Raw genomic sequence first — 19,916 nt, forward strand, 5'->3', positions numbered from 1 at the left:
GTGTGTGTGTGTGTGTGTGTGTGTACCAGCACTGGGGAATGAACCCAGTGCTTTGGGCATGCTCAGTAAGCACTCTACCACTGAGCCTCAAATATTTCTTCTAACACCACAGGTCCATATGCCAAACTATGAGTCTTAATTTTGAATTAAAAAAATATACAGTCCACCTTTTCTATGGGTATTTGGAAATCTAAGGTAGGAAGAGGTCCTTATTGTGCCTGGCTAAACTCCAGGGGAGGAGACGATAACAAAGGAATCTGGAAGAGAGAAAAGGTTATGATCACAAAGTCAACTTCAAGAACAAATGTTAAATGATGTCATTTTGGTTCAATATTCCAATAACTGAAGTTTACAATGTTGGTCCACCCGCATCCCGGGCTCCTCCTGATTTTAGCAATCTACCTAGTGTATGCAGTGTATCTGCAGGATGCTATTTGTGCTCCTTCCTGGATCATGTGATAATACCTGCACTTTTGAGAAACACAAAAGATTCAGGTTCTCAGCAGTCAAGAATTAAACTGAAGTCAATAAAACGCTGACTAGAGAAGGCAGAAGCCACTGTGTGAGCCACGTTTGCCGTCAGATCTTTCTAAGGGATGTGGGTTTTCAGGATGGGAAATACACAACACAACAGGCGTGTGAAGCCGGCTTCGGAGAGTAAGTGAGTGAATCTGCCGATCCGAGGGCTTACAATACAGCAGAAAGAAAAAAGTGTACGGAGCTCATGGGACCCTGAAGGGAAAGGAGAGCAGGGAGTCTGTTGTGTCCCTTTCATCCACACACACACAAAAAAACCATTTCAAAGCATGTCACTGACGGCGGCAAAACTGCATCGCGAAGGTACACCAGAGCGTTCTCTCTTCTTCCAGGCGGTGACACATAGACAGGGAATGGCCTCTTACAGCACCAACAACTTTCAGAAGCATCGCCGATTTCCCAGAGCAGCAAGGTGGGGGGCGGTGGAGAAGAACTAGCCTCCTTCCACGACCTTCCATAAAAATGGAGAAAAATCGGAGCTTTCAAAAATCTTCTCGTGGCTTGAACTGAAACTTGAAAGAGGACTCTCCGGAGCGCACACTACGCCTGATTGCCCACCACGGATTATTATGTATACCGAGGAGGAGCCAAAGAATGGAGGACCGCGGCGGGCTACCGAGAGCCAGGAAGGAAATGCGGGGTGTGTAGTAGCGGGAGCCCACGGCCTTCGGGTGGGCAGGCTGCGTGAGCGGCAGGGTGGGGTGTGGGAGCTGCAAGGAAAGCAGGCCTCCCGGGGGGGTTGTTTCGCAGCCGGGATTGTTTGGCTCGCAGCGGGGCGCTCCCCGGGGAGCCGCTGAGAGAAGGAGGGGGCCAGGAGGCAGCTGCCAGGAGCGCGCCGTGAGCTTCTAGGCCGCGGCCCGCGCACGTACGTGTATGCACCGTGGGGAGGTGCAAGGCGTGTGCACGGCACGGGCAGGACGCGCGCCGGTGCGTGCGCCAGGTTCAGGGCGCCGCTGCGCAGAGGGCTAGCGCCGCCGGGCGAAAACGCCGCGCAGAGCCGGGACGCCGCGGGGCGCAGACCCGGAGGACCCGGCGGCCGCGTAGAACTGAGTCTGTACCCCTTTGGCAGGCTCGCTAACGCGGAGCCACAGTGCCCAGAAACGAGGGGACACTCCGCGAGGCTCTTCGCATTGACCGGGAAGGAGAGCCAGCTCCGGGGAAAGGCGCGCGTCCGAGGCGCGCGAAGAGCGCGCAGCTCGCAACCACGCGCGCTCCCCGCGCGGTCTGGGCAACCACAGCGCGGGCGGGTATTAAGGGAGAAGAAGGAGGCGTGGTCCTTTCGGGACGAACCAATGGGATCGGGAGTGGTGCCTGGAGGCGGAGCTCAGGATCGAGGAGCTGATTGGCCAGATCGCCCTCCGGTATGCAGATGCGGTGGGAGTCACGTGCCAGGGGCCGGTACGACTTCCTGTTGGAGGCCAACGCGGGGCGGGGCCGGGGTGCGAGCGCCGCGTCTGGCTGGAGCGGGGGGAGGGGGGGTTCTTGTCAGTTAGAGCAACAAGATGGCCGCGGTGGCAGCTCCGCACCTCAGCGCGACGGCCCCGGGAGCCGCAGCCGCCGTCGCCGACCGCGTCGCCGCGCAGCCCTGAGAGCCGCCGGGCCGCCCCCGGCTGTCCCCGTGACAGGCCGTCCCCGCGCCGTCGCGCTCCCGCCGCCGCCGCCGCCGCGGGCCCGCCCGAGCCGGAGCCGGAGCCGGAGCCGGAGCCTGAGGCGGAGGGAGCGGAGCGGCCCCGCGCCCAGCCGCCCGCCGCCGTTGCCGCCTCCTACCCGGGCTGCGTCCGAGACGCGGCCCGCCAGACTGAGGAGCAGGGCGCGTCGCGGCGTCGCGGGCACTGGACCTGGACCTGCCGAGCCGTGCCGCCGCCCACCCGCCGCCCGCGCCGGGTCTAGATCCCGCGGCGTCGGCTCTGAGCGGGCCCCCACCGCCGGAGCGCCTCCGAGGGCCCCGGGCGGCCGAGAGCGACCTCGCCACCGCCAGGCCCGCGCCGCCGGAGCCCCGCGGAGCCGCCGCCGGGGACGGAGCCCAGGTGAGCGCGCCGCCGCTGCTGAGCCCGGAGGTCTTCGGGCCCTTTGTTCGGCCGAGCCGGAGCGCGGCGGCCCCGAGCGACCCGCGTGCGACGCCGGCCGGGGCTGACGGGCGGGAGGAGAGGCGCGGGCAGCGAGCGCCGGGCCGGGCGTGCGGCACCGGGCTGGGGGACCCAGGGGTCGGGCGCTTAGCCGTCCCCCCCGCTCGCTCTCTCTCTTTAAACTAATGCAGTGGAGGAGGAGAGTCGGTCTCGTTGCACGGTCCCCTGCAGACCGTGCGTCCCCAAAGGGTGGCATCCACCGATCCGCAGTGTGGCGTTGTTTAGCGAGCCGTACGCGACCCCGAGGGCCCCCTGCAGTTGTGGAATGAGGTGGATTTATATGTAACGGTGTTGCAAACGGACTGCGGAGTGCTGCGTGCGAGGAAGACCCACCGCCGCCGCCGCCGCCAACCCGGCCCCGTTAACAGATAACGAAACCCGAGCGCCCCGACGCCGCCTCTGCTTTTAAGGGATGCTTGGTCCGCGCCTTCACCAAGTAGGTGAGATGTAGCGAAATGCATCTGTAGCAGTTAAAGCCTGCAGATGTGGACGTCAAGCTGTTCCCCACCCCACCCCCCTGTGCGTTGGCCGGGCAAGGAGACGGTTGGCGCGCGCGCTGCGCGTAGCTGGAGGAATCCTGATGAAGGATGGTGCTGGGATGCTGTGCGGGAACCCTGGGAGGAGGAGCCGGCGGGGCTCGGCTGCACCTATGGCGTTCCGAGACATCTGACAGTGCTGATGCCTCCGTATGTAATTAGTTGAGTTGTCTCCAACCTTTGCCTTCGCCAGATGAAACCTCCATTTGAGTGGTCTGCTCGTTGGCTTCTGGGTATGAAGCGCAGATTCAAAACTCAAAATGGTGCTCCGTTGATGGCCAACTTGGGCATCTTAAAGGAGTTGCAAGTCTCCTGGCTGGCTTGCGCCATTGTGCTGCCCAGCTTCTGGGTGGTGGTTGTTTTCTGGGTATCTGGTGTGCACATTAACTGGCTTGAACCAATAGAGCTAGTCCGTTCATGACCACATCGCTGAATGGCACCTGACTGTATACGGTGTTATTTTAAGCAGTTTCCTGTCTTTAGACTGGAATGACTATATAAATGAATTGAGACCCTCAAAACGTGACTCAAGTGACTTCAGAGGACAGTTTTAAGTGTGTGGGGTGCTGACAGTTGTGTTCCTGGATTGCAGACTTCTTTCCCTACGAAATGAGAGGCTGAGTTAGATAGAACAGCCCAAGCCAGTTGAACTTGGCTGTCAGAGGGCACCTTGAAGAAAATTACATTTTTCCAGAACAGAAGAGGTGAGCCTTGATTTTTGACATTTCAGTGTGGCACTCACTAAGATGCTTTCATTGAGGAAAATTACACATAGTGAGACTTTTAAAATGCAGGGTTCTGTTATATTGACTGAATTGATTTTGTTGCTCATGGGAGGTCTGAGTAGTTGGGACTTTGTTTATCCATACTGAAAAGATATGGATATATCCTACCAAAATACTTTTAATATATGCATTCTTAGAAGATTCTTGAGAGTCAGCCGTAATCCCAGCACTAGGGAGGCAGAGGCAAGTGGATCGCTATGAGATCCAGGATAGCCAGGGCTTCACAGAGAACCTTGTGTCTCCTCCCTCTCCCCCCAAAAAGATTCTTAGACTCTATTTTTCTTTCATATTTTGAATAAGTAGAAAGTAGTAGTTCTGAAAGTAATAGCTAAATGTATATGTCCTACACATATGATTTAATTATGTGGATTTGCTTTTAAAACTATGAATTTAAACTCATGCTGCTTGTCCAAAGCAATCTGACAGGGACTTCCCATGTGCTAGTATGGTGACAAATTAAAGCCTAGACCCTGAGATTGGCAAAGGGTTCATCTTAATTTCACTTGGGATTCTGGTGTTTAAATAAATGTTCTGTTGGTTGTTGGGACTCGTGTAAATGATGGTCAGTCTTCCTTATGTTTAGTGTTGTGTTGTCACAATGACAGATATACTTTAATAAAAGGAATAAATATAAAACAGGCTTATATTTATGCTTAATTGACTTGGCATTTTGGAGTACTGGTTATGCTGGAGTAAGGTGCATTGTTTCATTTGACATCATTGGCTAAAAAGTAGCCAAGCCATTTTTGGAGAAGATTTGAAACTTTAAAGGACAGTATTCCTCATTGCTGCCACCTTTTTGTTAAGCAGTGTGCGTTTCCAAATACTGTTATCCAGAACTAAACCAGGGGGAAGTCAGGAGTGGGATGAAGAGCAGCTTTTCTTCATTGAAGGGAGCTTTATGTGGAAGATAAAAATTTCTGCAAGAATTGAGTGTATTACCCCACCCATTCATATCCACTAGCTGGGGAGAAGGAGGTCCTAGCCTGTGAACTTACTCTTGATGGACCCAAGTTGACATGGAGGGGGTGAGATTAATAAAATTACTTTTTTTTGTGATTTGATTTGAGTGTGTTAAAGTGTCTTTGGCTTCAGAAATAGCTCCATTACAACCTAACGTGTAGAAGAGCTGTTTTGTAGACTGCCACCTTCTCCAGTATGAATTTGATCCATGAAGAGAGGAAGGGGTGTGTGTGTGATGACTATTTACGACTCAGCCAAGGCTAACTGTGCCAAGGTGCTATTTGAGAAGATCGTACAAGAAAGGAGATTGGTTGTAAGTTCCTTCAATTTACAAATAGCATCTGAGACAATGGTGATTTGGGGTTGAAGCTAGCTAAGAAAACTTAGTTTTAAAAAAGCATGAAAAGGAGATGAGGAGTCTAGATTTACAGCAGTCCTTGGATCCTGGAGAGGTGTGGGTGGAGGGAGCAAGAGGCAGATCCCTCATCAGGCAGGGCTTGGAAAGTTCCAAATGAGCTAAGAAAAGCCAGGTGATGGTTTTTGTCCAGTTGGGTTTGGTTTCCTTTAACTGAAATTACTTTGAGACAGTTAGATAGGCATTTACCTCTCATTCAAGCGTTCTTTCAGAGGGCCTTGTTGTGTGTGTAGGTGAGCAGGAGGGAGGTCTCTTGAGAGATGAGCAGGTGATGAAGTCCTCTGTCAGGATAAGTGGCTTCAGTGAAGGGGACTTAACAATACTTAACATCTTAATCACCTTGTTTGAAGACATCATTGCTTTGAGTAAGGAGAGCAGAGCGTCATTTTTGAACCAGTCAATATTTAAGGGTAGATTTTTTTTAACAGATTTACTTTTTTAAGCCAGTTTAATTATGTAAATTAAATTTTTACAAATTGGCTTTTAAATACTTGTGTTGTTGTGAGGAGAGTGTTTCTTACAAAATAATATACCTTTTAAAAATAAACTTGAACACATATTTGTATTCCTATTGATAAATTTTCAGGTTATACACAATTTTTCAAAAATATAATCACTTAAAAATACAAAGATTACTTGTCAGAATGGACTGTGTAACTTTGCAGAGAATGCATATAAATGATGTGAAACAGAGAAATGAAAACCTCTGTCCAGAACGTGTTTGGTTTATTTTTTATTCTCCACTTTGATACAACACGGTTTTGCATGTTCAGGGTGCTGTGCAACTCCTTACACTTTGTGCCGTTTTTAGTGTACTAAAGTGACTTCTTGGCCTCAGATGCTTCCAGAGAATGAAGAAGCTATGCAGAGATGGAGAGCTGTTTGTTAATTTAAGAATGCATTCCTCCCATGTAGCCCTCAAAACACTACAGAGCTGTGTGCAGAGCTAGACAATCTGGGCACCCAGCCATGAAACATCCCTGAGGCAGCTCAGACAGTGCACACTCTCCTGAGCCCGCCTTCCACAGCTGCACACCACAACAGCAGGATCAGCCTTGTGAAAGCAGCCCTCTTGTTCGTGTAAATCCTGTGGCTCTTGGAGTCCCAGCTATGATACAGTTGGGATCAAGAGTGGGCAAGAATGTGACTTCTGAAATATATGCCTCTTGCAGGCAATGAATTGAAATACTTCCTCTAGGAATTAGAATATGGAGTTGTCACTGCCCCCTCCCCTTTTCCTGTTTGTTGCAACACATCTTTCCTGTTACAAACACATGAGCTCACCTGGCCATGCATAGTCTCAAGGCTGAGGAGTCCTTTGGGAGATGGGTTCCCAGAGTACAGGCTGGGTTGGTCTGATGGGCTTTACTTTCCACTTCACCTCTTCATAAACCTTTCTGCCACAACAATTTTTTTAAATTGTCAGTTCACTGTCATTGAAGCTGATGGCATTCTTTATAGCCATCACTTTTTTGTATAATAAATACAAATGCCTTTATATTCAAATGCCCAAACAGATGCCTCATTTCTCAATCTAAAGACCTTCTCTGTCTTCCTTCTTTAGACCTTCTGGTAGAGAATATTCTTTATATGGTCAAGCATCCTTCCTCAGAAGGCTTGAGCTGTGGACCTACAGCACCGAAGCATCAAGTCAGACTATTCTCCGAAGCCAGAAAACTTGCACAGCAAAAAATATTTGCTTGTCTTGAGTTTGCATTATGGACTTTTTATTCCCAAAGATCATTTCTTTTTAATTACTCTTTGAACTAAGCAGGAGAATCCAAGTTAAAATAGCAAGCTGGAATTAAGCTGGATCTGCAGGTAGGAGCTGGCAGCTCAGGCCCCGTGCATTGCTTCTTGCTGAGACAAGAAATCAACAACAGAGTTGTTGAGAAGCTGTGGGAGAGGGGTGCAGGAGTATTCCTTGGATCACATGCTGTTTTCTCACAGTTCACATGAACTACCGAGAAAGAGGAAGAGTGCAAGGAGCAGGCTTACTTAGTAAGCTTTGTTCTCAATGAAGGAGGCTGTAGGCTGATATTTGGAGCAAAGGTTCTTCTGTCAGGGAATATCCAGAGGAAAGAAATTGGTAGTTTGTTCTATAGGCCCTAGTGCCAGAGTCACTGAGGACAGTTGTGAGGTAGGGAGGTGGTCAGTATCCTGTCAGTCAGATCTCCATTTAGGCAAGTTTTCAAAAATGCATAATAAACATTCAGTGTGGCTCCATGTCAAGACCATATTATTTAATACTTAACAATACCCCCTTAAAGTAGTTGCCTTTATTACTCCCATTTCACAGGTGAGCAGATGGAAGAACAGAGGAGGAAGGAATTTCCACAGTAACCTACAGTTTGTAGGAGATGCCAGAATTCAAACTCAGTGCACCCCAAAGCATCACATACAGAAATAGTGTGGATTTTAAAATGATCTCTTAATCTCAACTCCTTTGTACCATATTTCACCCCACCCCACCCCCTGCTGCTGGTATTAACAGCATGCCTTCTGAGCATTTTCTTTGTGTTAGCTAATAAGTATGAGTGTTCTGGTCATGTATAGATATGAGGAACCTTAGCTGGTATAGATTGAGTTGCTGGTCAGTCAGCCTTGGTATGTGCCTCAGTCCTCTAATGGCCAGAGCTTCTCCTTGTCCCTCTGCTGCCTTCTGTGTGCACAGCTACAGTGGAAGAAGGGACTTCTGGACTTCCTAGAGTTGGCCTGCTGGTGATGGTATTTAAAGAGAGAACAGTCAAGAAAGGTTTGGAGGAAGCTACACACCCATACAGGAATTTGGCAAACATCTATGGTTGGTGTATGCTTATGTAGTCATATACTAACCATATCCTCTTTGTAAGGGTGAGTTTCAAAATAGATGCTTAGAGAAGTCCAGCCCAGTATTTCCCAGTCTTCCATGACCACCAAGCACAGCTTTCCTCTAGACTAACTTGTAGTTTAAGGGAACTGCCCTTGGGAAATGCTGAGGGTGTGCCCATCAATCAGAATAGAAAGTGGCTTGATGGGGTGATGGTGGTGTAGACACACAAAACTTGGCTTCAAAAGTCTTGGTCCTGAAAGATGAAACTTCCTTGGGTGAAAGTGATAGCTCTACAAGGAAATAATGGGCAAAGCAAGTTAGGGGAACACCATGGCTGAGACATAGAGGGACTCTGTACTTAATAACTTAAATGGGCACTGGGACTTAGTTTTTGTGTTATTAGTGAGTTTGGTGTTAGTTTTATGTTGTTAGTTGTGTGTTGGCGGGGGGGGGGGGGGGGGGGGGGGGGAGAACATTGTTTGCCTGCTTGGAAACTGTTAATGGTTGTTGATGAACTTGACATGAACAGTGGTGGATGGGGAACATCCCTTGAACAGATGCAGTGTTCAAATTATGGGCAGTATGACTGGCTGTGTGAGACAGGTGGCCTGGGTGGCATATTGATGGGTGGAACTGAAAGATACTAAGAATTTGCAGGACAAAACACACAGGGTTTGTGTGGGTTGTCAGAAGGAAGGAATTCTAAGAGGCATGCTGCTCTTTGTAGGGTGTGCCTGGAAGGCTTAAAATTAAGCCCCCAAGAAGCCGTGGTGAAATGTCCCGTTAAATACAACACATCCTTGGTAAATATGGTTGGGGCAAGAGAACTTATTGTGTGAGGTTCTATCCTGGGGTAGAAATTTGGATCACAGCAAAACCCAGGCATACATCTGGCCATGTGAGAGTGGGATTCTGAGCTAATTATGGTGAATACTATCAATGAAAGCAAGTTTTCTGAGTACCTGACAACTTATATGCATCCCAAGATATACTTTAAACTTTATGGACATGGAATATTGACCAAAAGGAAGAAAAAGCAAATATTTTCAAAGTTGCAAAGAAGCAATATTGGGTTATCACATAACTATTACAATAGAGCTACAGTAGTAGTTTTGTTGGGTGTTTTTTATAGATTACAACATTTTATTAAACAAATGTAACTTCCATAAACTTAAGGAACAATAGATTCTTGTTTAACAAAGACAAAAGATTTTAAAACAAAATAAACTTTTCTCTTTTTTACTCCTTTAGAATAGAACGAGAAAGTTCTTTAATTTGTTTTTTGAGAACAGCTTACTATGTAGCTCAGGCTAGCTTTGAACTCAGTATTGTTCTGCCTCAACCTCCTGAGTGCTGAGATTATAGGTGTAACTGCTACATTTTACCTGAGAAAACATTAAAACAAGTGACATTGTTTTCTTTTACATAGTTAGGTGAGGAGAATCTTAGTCATATTGTACTTAACATCTGTTAAGTCTTGAGTTAACTGGTTGCACATTAGTGCAAAAATCTTCATTATGTTAATCATTTCTTTATTAGGCTTGAGTTACCTGTTAATAGGAATATGCTATTCCTCTTTGTAATCACTACAATCACTATGGTATTTTGTAAATATTAAGGTAAAAATTTTCAGGGCCTGGAGAGATGACTCAACAGTTAAGAGCACTGGTTGCTCTTGCAGAGGACCCGAGTCCTCTGTTTCCAGCACTCATATAGGGCTGCTTGCAAACTCCAGGAACTCCAGTTTCAGGAGATCTAATGCCCTCTTCTGGCTTCCACAGCCACTTGCACACCATGTGGCATATGCTCACACAGACACATTAATAAAAATAAATCTTTAAAACTATACTTTTAGGGATCGTTACTGTAGTTGGTTACTAGAGAAATTTCTCTGTGTAGAGTACTAATAAATATTTTCAATTCTGAGTCATGTATTTCTTCAGAGATGCTGCTTCCACAAGCAATCATGAGGGAAAGGGGAGTTGATAATTGAGTACTTCTGCTCAGGTTTTAGCCTTTTAAGATAATGACTGAGTTTTCAACTTGTCAGCGTAGTTGGGAGGAACAATAGAAGGGTGATGAGTCCATCTCAATGGACATCAAGGAGATCCTTGCATCACTTTTTTCTATGGGTACCTGGAGGAATGGGTCATTATTTTTCCCTGAGGCCCTGGTACTTCCAGTAAATGTCCCCAAGTAAAATCAAGAAAGAACAGCACATGGTATTTCTCACAGACTTTAAAATTTTAGGTTTAATAAATAGCGACAATAGTATCTGTTGTGTCAACACATTGGATGACTATCTTTAGATACAAGCCCATTGAATACATGAGCACAATCCAAGGAAGAGATTATTTTGGCCAAGCAGAATTACCCAGTTAGCATATATGTTAAGCTTATTGTTCACTTAGTAAGAGGATTTTTAAAGGATGTTGTCAAAATTCATTTCTTGAAATCACTTTTTATTGACTCTTAAGTACTTGTCAAAAATTTTATGTGTACTTATTCATTCACTCGTTTGTGGTTCTGAGAACCCAACTGAGAAGTGTCATGCATGCCAAGTAAGGACCTTCCCACTGAGATACACTCCTAGTCCCTAGCTATAGTTACTTAAATAGCCCCCGTGTGCCTATTTAGCCTTGGATGGCAGAACTTTGATCTGGTAAATCCTAAGGCTGAATAATTTTTATTTTCTAACTTGTAATTTTTCTGAGTGAATCTTACATTAGTCTAAGACACATCAGTTTCTGAATTCAGCCTTTACATATGCTCAAAATTCTCGTTGGTTTCTCTTGCAAAGCTTACTGTCCCACCCCCTTTCCTGTTTGCTGTCCTGAAATCCTATACATCAGAGGTGGAGTAAGGCCTGGATTTGGGAGCTGTGTACAGTCTGTCAAGCCAAAGACTGCAGCCCATGAAAGGTTGCAGATGTCACAGTAGCACCAGTTAAGGAGTGCTGGTCAGTGCCAAGTTCAAATCACTAAATGAATCACCTTGTTTATTCTCTACATAGATGAGAGAAGAGGACAGGCCTACCTGTCTTCAGTTCTCCCTACCCCCATGGCTCTGTTACACTATCTCATTCAGGCTGGCTGAGTGATTTTTATCAACTCTAACATCTAGGGGATCTTTGATACCCTATATTTGATCTGAAGTATCTGGCCTATTCATAAAAGATTTCTTAACCATCAGTACATGGGTCTCTAATGAGGCTGGAAGTTGACAGCTCCAGTCAGTGTCATTTGGGACTCTAAATGAAACGCCTTTGATGTGTGTAGAAGAAACAGTACTCATGTGGAAATCCTGGTGTAAATGTTCCTTTTCCCAGGTTCCTGACTGTGGCATCAAGATGGCTCAGGCAAGAGTGTGCCAGTCTTAGTACATAGAACTTGTGGGTTATTTTTATTCTGCCGCAGAGCAGTATTTGAAAATTAATATTGTGTGGGTGGAAGGAAGAAGCAGAAATTAATATTACTGAAAAATTTTAAGTCCGTTCAAGGATTCTAGTTTTAATACAAGTTATGAAAAGGGGGACACATTTCTGTGAAGGAGGGGGAGGAGAATCTGTGTCACCTTGAAACGGGAATGCTTTAGCTAATGGGCTAAGTGCAAAGGAAGCTGAGCCTTTGATATACAAGAGCCACGTGTGAATGGGTGATGCCTGCCTTTCTTCTGTCTAATTCAGCCACTTCCTATTCAATCTCAAACCTCAGTGGGAAAGCAATTTCCCTCACTTGACCCATTTTTCTACAGCAATGTATCTTTCTTTTGGTCCTTTAACACAAAAGGAATGGAGTATTGCAAGCTTCACAGTCTTACTGGGAAAGGAGAATCATACATCTGACTTTGGGACAATCATGTTATCTTTTGTTTTTTTAGTTTGCTACCGAGATTTTCAGTAGAGATACATGTTAAGTGATTGAAATTGGTAGAAAGGCAGGAAGAGTATTGGAGCCCAGGAGCTGGAGACCTGCCTGGGCAAAAAGTAAGAATCTTTTTCTTTTCTTTTTTTCTTTCTTTCTTTCTTTTTTTTTTTTTTTTTTTTTTTTTTTTTTGAGACAGTGTCTCATTATGCATCCTTAGCTGGCCTTGAACTCAAAGAGATCTGCCTATCTCTGCCTCCCAAGTGCTGGGATTAAAGACATGTCCCAGGCCTAGGAAAGAAAAGAAGACAAATCATCATAAGTTAATAGGAAAATACCCCCACTTTAAAACAGAAGAGGTTTCAACAGACATTTCATCAGAGAAGATACACAGATGGTTGGCATGTACGAAGATACTCAGTTTCACTAGACATAGAGAGATGAATTGAAATTATAGTGAGGCACCACATCACGCCTATTAGAATGGCTGTCATCAAAAGACAGTAATGTGAGGGATGGAGATGGTCAAGATGACTGTCCACTGGTAAATATATAAAGAGGTGTGGTGTGTACTTAGGAATACTACTCAATAATTAGAAATAATGGAAGTGGGTATGATGGTGCACGCCTTTAATCCCAGCACTCAGAAGGCAGAAGGATCTCGAGTGCTAGGCCAGCAAAGGCTACATAGCAAGACTGTTTTACTCACATACTCATAAATTAATTAATTGAGCAGTAGTGGTAATGTAATGTAATCCTAGAACAAGGATGAATCCTAAAATATATTGGCTGGGGGTGGTTATGCTCATGGTAAAGTACTTGCCCTGAGATTGATTGCATCACTGTACAACAAAGCAGACAAAAATATATACCAAGAGGGGCTGGAAAGATGGCTCAGATGGTTGAGAGCACTGCCTGCTCTTCCAGAGGACCCGGGTTCAACTGTCTATGACTCCAATTCCAGGCCCTCTGACACCCTCACACAGTCATACATGCATGTGAAATACCAATGAACATAAAATAAAAATAAATTATATATATACACATACCAAGAAGCCGGAGTTCACATCTGTGATGGTTTCAGAAAGGGCAAATCTTCAGAAACCTAAAGTATATTAGTGGTTGTCTGGAGCTAACGTGAGAGGGGGCTGGCTGAAAATGGGCATAAGGAGCCTTTGGGAGATAACAGTGTTCTAAATCCTAAATGGATTATAATCACTGAGTTCACTACTCTGACAATTCACTATAGGTCTTCACAGAGAGAAGGAGACTGTCTTGTACCTCAGAGCTTTGGTGCATACTAAAATTGGTAATGCTTTTATTTGACATTTTTGGTTTTTTGCTAAAAGTATGGAGGACTGTTTTGCTTGGTTTTTAGGTTTGCATTAGCACTGCTGTTGGATATTCTAAGTGATAAAGTCATGATGATTCACAGTTGCAGTGTTACTAACAAGCAACACACATCAGCTCTTGCTTACCTGCTGTGTTTTTAACCATCATTCCTAACTAATGTAAACTATTTAAAACTATAGTTCTAGGCAGTGGTGTAGTGCTTTCCTAACCTGCAGAAGGCTTTCTTTTCCATCCCCAGCACTGAAGAAAAGAAATCACATAGTTCTGTAGAGAAAACCAGGAAACAAAGAAGTGGTATGACTTACTAAGGCCAGACAGTCTTGGATTCAATCCCAAGTCTTGGGGAAACTAGTTCTGTGTCTTTGGGCATAGACAAATGTCAAAAGAAGAAAATTTGTAAAGCATATTAGTTGATAAAAGTTCTTTAAATGATGGTCTTCTTGCCAGTAACCAAAGAAAAGTAAATTAATCAGGATTTTAAAAATTACTAAGTTGGCAAATGTAAACGCAAGCCTAAGGAAGATGAGCAAATAAATTGTCCCAGTGGCTGGTGGGGTACGGTGGAAGAGCTGCAGATAGTGAGGTGGTGAGGATACCATGCCTGTTTTAAAGATTGAAACCTTCTTTCCCTCATGAGGTTTTCTTTTTGTTTAGCATATATATTAAGGCTTTTTTCTTCATAAATTAGTCTGTGCATGTTAAAAATATGCTAGTCAGTAAATTTTTATAAGTATGCACTTGTAAAATCATCTTCACAATCAGGGTAATAACTATGTCTGTTGAGGTGAAGTTTTGAATTGTGTGGGTGGAAGGAAGAAGCAGTGTCTTAAAAGTTGGGCCTCCCTGAACTGACGGTGGAAGAGGGACTAGGGAAACCACTTGTTTAGTCAAGGCTCTCTCGAGGAACAGACCTGATAGAATGTATGATTAATACATGTTGCACAAATCCTAAATGCTCTCATAATAAAAACCCAGAGCCAGATATCAGGGTGAAAACTGAAAGATCAGAGAAGCAGAGCAAGCCACAGCTACCACCTCTTACTTCACCAACTCCTCAACCTGACAAATCCTCTGCAAGAGAGTGAATTCCTGTCTCCTCCAGCCTTATAGTCCTTTCTCTGCCCAGCCCTATATCACTTCCTGTTTCAACCTTCCTAGTGCTGAGATTAAAGGTGTGTGATCCCAAGTGCTGGAATTAAAGGTGTATGCCACCACTGCCTGACTTCTGTGGCTAACTCTGTAGCTGGCTCTGCCCTCTAATCAAGCTTTCTTAGTTTACAAATGTATCGCCACAGACACACAGTATAAAAGAGGGTTTACTAGAATACCTACAGCTAATAGGGGCTGGGTAATTCAGCTGTGGCTCTCTGTACACTGGAGAGGCTGAGAACCTGGTAGCTCCACAGTTTCCAAGATAGATGCCTCAGTAGTGTCCCAATTGGTGCTTAAGACCTGGAAGGTTCCTGAGGCACTGCCAGTCTTCATTCCACGTTAGAACTCAGGAAGCTGAGGTCTGATGTCAGAGCAAGAGCCCACAGCCCAGCAAGCAGTGAAGGCAGGCAAGTAACAGCACTGATTTCCCCTGGGAAGAGGGTCTCCCCCCCTCAGCTAATTCCTCTAGAAATGCCCTCACAGACCCACGCCAAGGTGGCATGTCTCTTAGTTGATTCCAGGTCCAATCTGGTTGACGTGATTAGTCATCATAGCAGTCTTGTGATTCTGCCTTATAAAGGCAGCTGTACATAGCTGAAATATGTAACTGTCATTCTTTCATTCTTCTGGGAAAGTAGTAATCTCAAATATTATTTCATCTTTTTTGAGTAAAATCTGTTTTTCTCTGTTTCTGAGATAGGATCTTGTGTAGTTCAGGCTGGCTGTAACTCATTATGGTCCAAGCTGACTGTAAATGCATACATACAACCTCAGCCTACCAAGAGCTAAATTACTGGCGTGTACCACCATACCCAACTGAATTGTTCTTTTGAAAATATAAAGCCATATGTGGTGGCTTTCCCCTGTAATCCCATAATTTGGAAGGCTGAGGCCTAAAGGATTGCCATAGGTTTGAGGCCAGCTTGGGCTATAGAGGAGAGGACAAATATGAGAATATAGAAAAGCATTGTAGTTGTGAGACTTTGGGGCTTTGTATGCAAGTAAAATTTGAACAAAAGTGGGAGCTATTATGGTAGCTATCTTTTGCTTTTCTTTTTTTCAAGACAGGGTCTCAATATGTTGCTCTGGCTGTCCTGACTCTGTAGACCAGGCTGCCCTTGACCTCATAGAAATCCACCTGCCTTTGCCTTCCAAGTGCTGGGATTAAAGGCATGTGTGGTGGCTATCTTTTAGCCTTGGTCATATTGCATCCTCAGTCCAGCAGAATGCTGCTGCTCAACAGGCTTCCTCCTTGAGTCTAGAACCTCAGCCCATGGAATGTCTGTCCTCCCCTCCCATACACATACTCTTTCTTCTTCAGTTAAACTTCTCTGAAAACACCCTCCAGGCATCCAAGGAGTTTGTCTCCCAGGGAATCTAAATCTTGTGAGGATGACAGTCAAGGTTAAATATTTTAGATACCATCTTCCAGCATAGTCCTTTAAATTAGGAAGAATAGCTATGAAAACCTCACCTTATCCGTATTTCTCTTCTCATCAGCTCATAACCAGTTTCTGATAACCACTGTCAAGCACAGTCTTGAGAGTGTTACTTCTGGGTTGTATTTGTAGTTATGTCACTTGTAAGGTAACTTTGGCTTAATTTCTGGGTACCTTCTCCATCTCACCTGGAGGAGATGCTTAATAATGCACCCCGTGCAGTGTGCACGTGCTTGCCACACAGCACAAAAATACATCGTCTGTTTCTCACAGTCACACCTCTGCTCTGTAATTACCTACTTATGTGTGCATTACTGTAATTTCAAAGAAGTGACTCAAGTCTACAGAGTGGTATTATTTTAACCCTATCGTGAACATAGCCATAGTAATTGATTAGTAAAATTTGTAAGGTGGGGAAGGAAGTTTCTTCACCCTGAAAACATCATAAATGCTGGAATATTAAATTATTCTTCAAGAAAGAGATGTAGGATGGAATTGCTGTCTTGTTAAGACTGTTAGGATATGTTTTGCAGCGTTAGTCAGTTTCACTTCCTGCATTTCACAAAGGGAACCCAGTTAGGGTTCGAGAAATACAAGTCTGCCTCCTATGCACTTAATTTCTATGATGTGGTACTTGGGTACTTCAGCAGTAAATAAGATGCCTAAAAATGCATAGTCACTGTATGTTTATATGTATGTGTATACACGTATGTGTATACATACATGTATGTATCTTTCTGTGTATTGTTTGGTTTCTTCATTTTAGAGGTATGTGAAACAGGAGAAAAATAGAATGCTTTAACATGGTGTTGACACTTAGCATATACTTGGCATGAATTGTTCAGTAGCAGATGTTTCAATATCTTTCTTGGGGTATCTTCACTTTCTATTTTTTTTTTTTAAATTTATTTATTATGTATACAGTGTTCTGTCTACATGTATGTCTGCAGGCCAGAAGAGGGCACTAGATCTCATTACAGATGGTTGTGAGCCACCATGTGGTTGCTGGGAATTGAACTCAGGACCTCTGGAAGAACATTCAGTGCTCTTGACCTCTGAGCCATCTCTCCAGCCTTTTTTTTTTTTTTTCCCCAGAGCTGAGGACCGAACCCAGGGCCTTGCGCTTGCTAGGCAAGTGCTCTACCACTGAACTAAATCTCCAACCCCCTTCTATTCTTTATAACAATCATAGATTTATGCCTTTTTGCCTTCCTTAGATTATTAATCTTGTAGGCAAGTTTATATTTAATTAAAACTTAACCTTATTGGCTTATAGTAGGCACTTGGTAAATACTGCTCAGCTGATTAAATACTGAGTATTCATGCTTTGGAGCTCTGTGATGACTTACACAATCTTCTTGCCTGCTTCTTGAGTATTGGGACTATAGTTATTATGCCATCACACCTGACTTAAAAAAAAAAAAACTTTAAAAGCTGGAGAGATGGTTCAGCAGTTAAGAGCACTGACTGTCCTTGTAGAGAACCTGATTTCAGTTCCCAGAACCCACATGTTGGTTCAAATCCATTTGTAACTCCAGTTCCAAAGTATCCGACACCCTCTTCTGTCCTTCATGTGTACCAGACACATAGATGGTACACATTCATCCATGGCAGGCAAACACTCATATGCATAAGGTAAAAACAAGCCTTTTAAAAACAAATATATATATTCATTTTATATGTATGTTTTGCCTTCATGTATGTATGTGCATCATGTGTGTGCCTGATGCCCTCGGAGTTTAGAAGAGGGTGTATGGTCTCCTGAAACTGTAGTTGTAGTTAGAAATGATTGTGAACCACAAAGTAGGTGTTAGGAACTGAACCTGGGTTTTCTGCAAGAGCAACAAGTGCTCTTGACCTCTGAGCTATCGTTCCAGACCCAAAAGATTTGTTTTTACGTATGTATTACTAGTGTTTTGCCTGCATTAATGTTTGTGTACCACATGCATGACTGGCCCCTGTGGAGGCCAGAAGAGGGCATTTGATTCCCTGGAATTGGTTACAGGTTGTGAGCTGCCATGTTGGTACTAGGAATTGAACGCAAGTTCTCTGGAAGAGTAGCTAGTGTTCTTAACTGCTAAGCTGTCTCTGCAAACTCACCCCCCCCCCTTTTTTTTTGAGGTAAGTTTTTAGTAGGAAGGAAATATTTATTGACCCTAACTTTGTGTTAGGCAGGATCTTCACTTTTCAGCCTCCTTTAGACTCCAAAAGCTTAACCAGAGCATGGAAAGGTGTTGATAAAGTAATTCTCCCTGGGATAGGGTCTATCTCATTGGTAAAGCACACGCTTAGCATATGCAACACCTGAGTCCAGTTTGTAGCATCAAAAGACAGCCAAACAAACCAACTAACCTTAAGTTTCTCCTTTTCAGAATTGCCTATCTGTTCACTTTGTGTGTGTGTGTGTGTGTGTGTGTGTGTGTGTGTGTGTAAGCCATCTGAAAACTTAGAAAGAATTGGCTGTCTGACTTACTTTATGAAACTAGTTTAGTTGTGAAACAAAAAATGAAAAATGATAGCCACAATACTTACTTTAGTTTTATTGTAAAACTTGGTGTATTAGGATTCTCTAGAGGAACAGAACTTATAGAATGAATCAATCAATATTTCTACCACTCCCCTCTCTCTCAGAGGAAGGGGATTTATTAGAATGGTCCAGCTAATCCAACAGTGGCTGCCTGCAAACTGGAAGGTCCAAGAATCCAGTAGTTGTTCAGTCCATGAGGCCAGATATCTCAGCTAGTCTTCAGTATATGCCAGAACCCAGAGGAAGTAAGCCGGTGAGGGGATAGGTTTGTTAGCAAGAGCAAGCAAGCAGAGAGAGAGAAGCTTCCTTCTTCCTTGTCATTTATGTAGGCCAGCAGATGTGACCTAGATTAAAGGTGAAGCTTCCTGCCTCAAAGATCTGTAGTAGAAGTGGGTCTTCTGCTGGGCTGTGGTGGCACACACCTTTAGTCCCAGCACTTAGGAGGCAGAGGCAGATGGATCTCTATGAGTTTGAGACCAGCCTCATCTACAGTGAGTTCCAGGATACACAACCAGGGATACACAGAAACCATCTCCAAAAAAAAAAAAAAAAAAAAAGGTTGGCCTTCCACTTCAAATAATTTAATTAAGGGGAAAAAATCACACACAGATGTACCATTTGGGTTTCAGTTAATTCCAGATGTAATCAAGTTGACAACCAAGAGTAGTCATAACAGTTAATCAAAATGATAATTCATCAGTATTAGCCATTAGTCTGTCTCTCTCTCACTCTCACGCTGCTCTCTGTGTGGAGTTGTGTGTGTGTGTGTGTGTGTGTGTGTGTGTGTGTGTGTGTGTGCCATACCACCCGTGTGGAGACCAGAGGACAGTGATATCAGGTATCCAACATATGTGGCAAGTACTTTTGCCTCATTGCACTGACTCCAGTGTTGGTCAGTCTTTCTTTTGGGTTTTCCAGATAGGCTTTCTCTGTGTAGCCCTGGCTGTCCTGCAACTCACTCTGTAGATCAGGCTGGCCTAAAACTCAGAGATTCACTTGCCTCTGCCTCCTGAGTGCTGAGATTAAAGGTGTCACCACCACTTGGCATAGTATTTCTTTAAAATCTTTAAAATCTGATATTTAAGAGAATTTGAGAAATGCAATAGCATGCTTAAAACAATAGGCTAGGGACATGACTTAGTGGTAGAAACGTTGGCCTACCATATGTGAGATCTTTGGGTTCCATCCACAGCCCAGAAGAAAAAAACAAAAGAATATTAAAATGAAGACAGGTTTGCCTTTGGACTACAAAGAACTCTACTGATGTTCTATAGCAGGTCAAGTGAGAATATCTGTAAGATTATCCCTGTTGCTTGCTGGAGAAAATTGCCATCCAAGCCAGTTTCCTTTTAGAGTTCTGCTCTTTCTGGGTTGGGTAGACCAACCTTCTGCCAAAGACGGAAAATGC

The 19,916-nt window shown here is 44.4% G+C and overlaps 1 protein-coding gene across 10 annotated transcripts in view; it reads left to right on the forward strand.

Annotated features, from left to right (window-relative positions):
• The first annotated feature begins 1,775 nt into the window (after nucleotides 1-1,775).
• Tnrc6c (trinucleotide repeat containing adaptor 6C) overlaps nucleotides 1,776-19,916 on the forward strand; it is a 121,920-nt gene continuing 103,779 nt past the window's right edge. For 3 of the 10 annotated variants that reach the window (XM_076543815.1, XM_076543817.1, XM_076543824.1), the window contains exon 1: nucleotides 3,120-3,349. In XM_076543815.1, the coding sequence (XP_076399930.1) occupies nucleotides 3,147-3,349 (203 nt within the window). In that variant the 5' untranslated portion in view covers nucleotides 3,120-3,146. The other 7 variants (XM_076543818.1, XM_076543822.1, XM_076543823.1 and 4 more) reach the window with 6 other exon arrangements.

The sequence above is a fragment of the Peromyscus maniculatus genome, chromosome 8 (genome assembly GCF_049852395.1).
Source record: "Peromyscus maniculatus bairdii isolate BWxNUB_F1_BW_parent chromosome 8, HU_Pman_BW_mat_3.1, whole genome shotgun sequence".
NCBI classification, from domain to species: domain Eukaryota; kingdom Metazoa; phylum Chordata; class Mammalia; order Rodentia; family Cricetidae; genus Peromyscus; species Peromyscus maniculatus.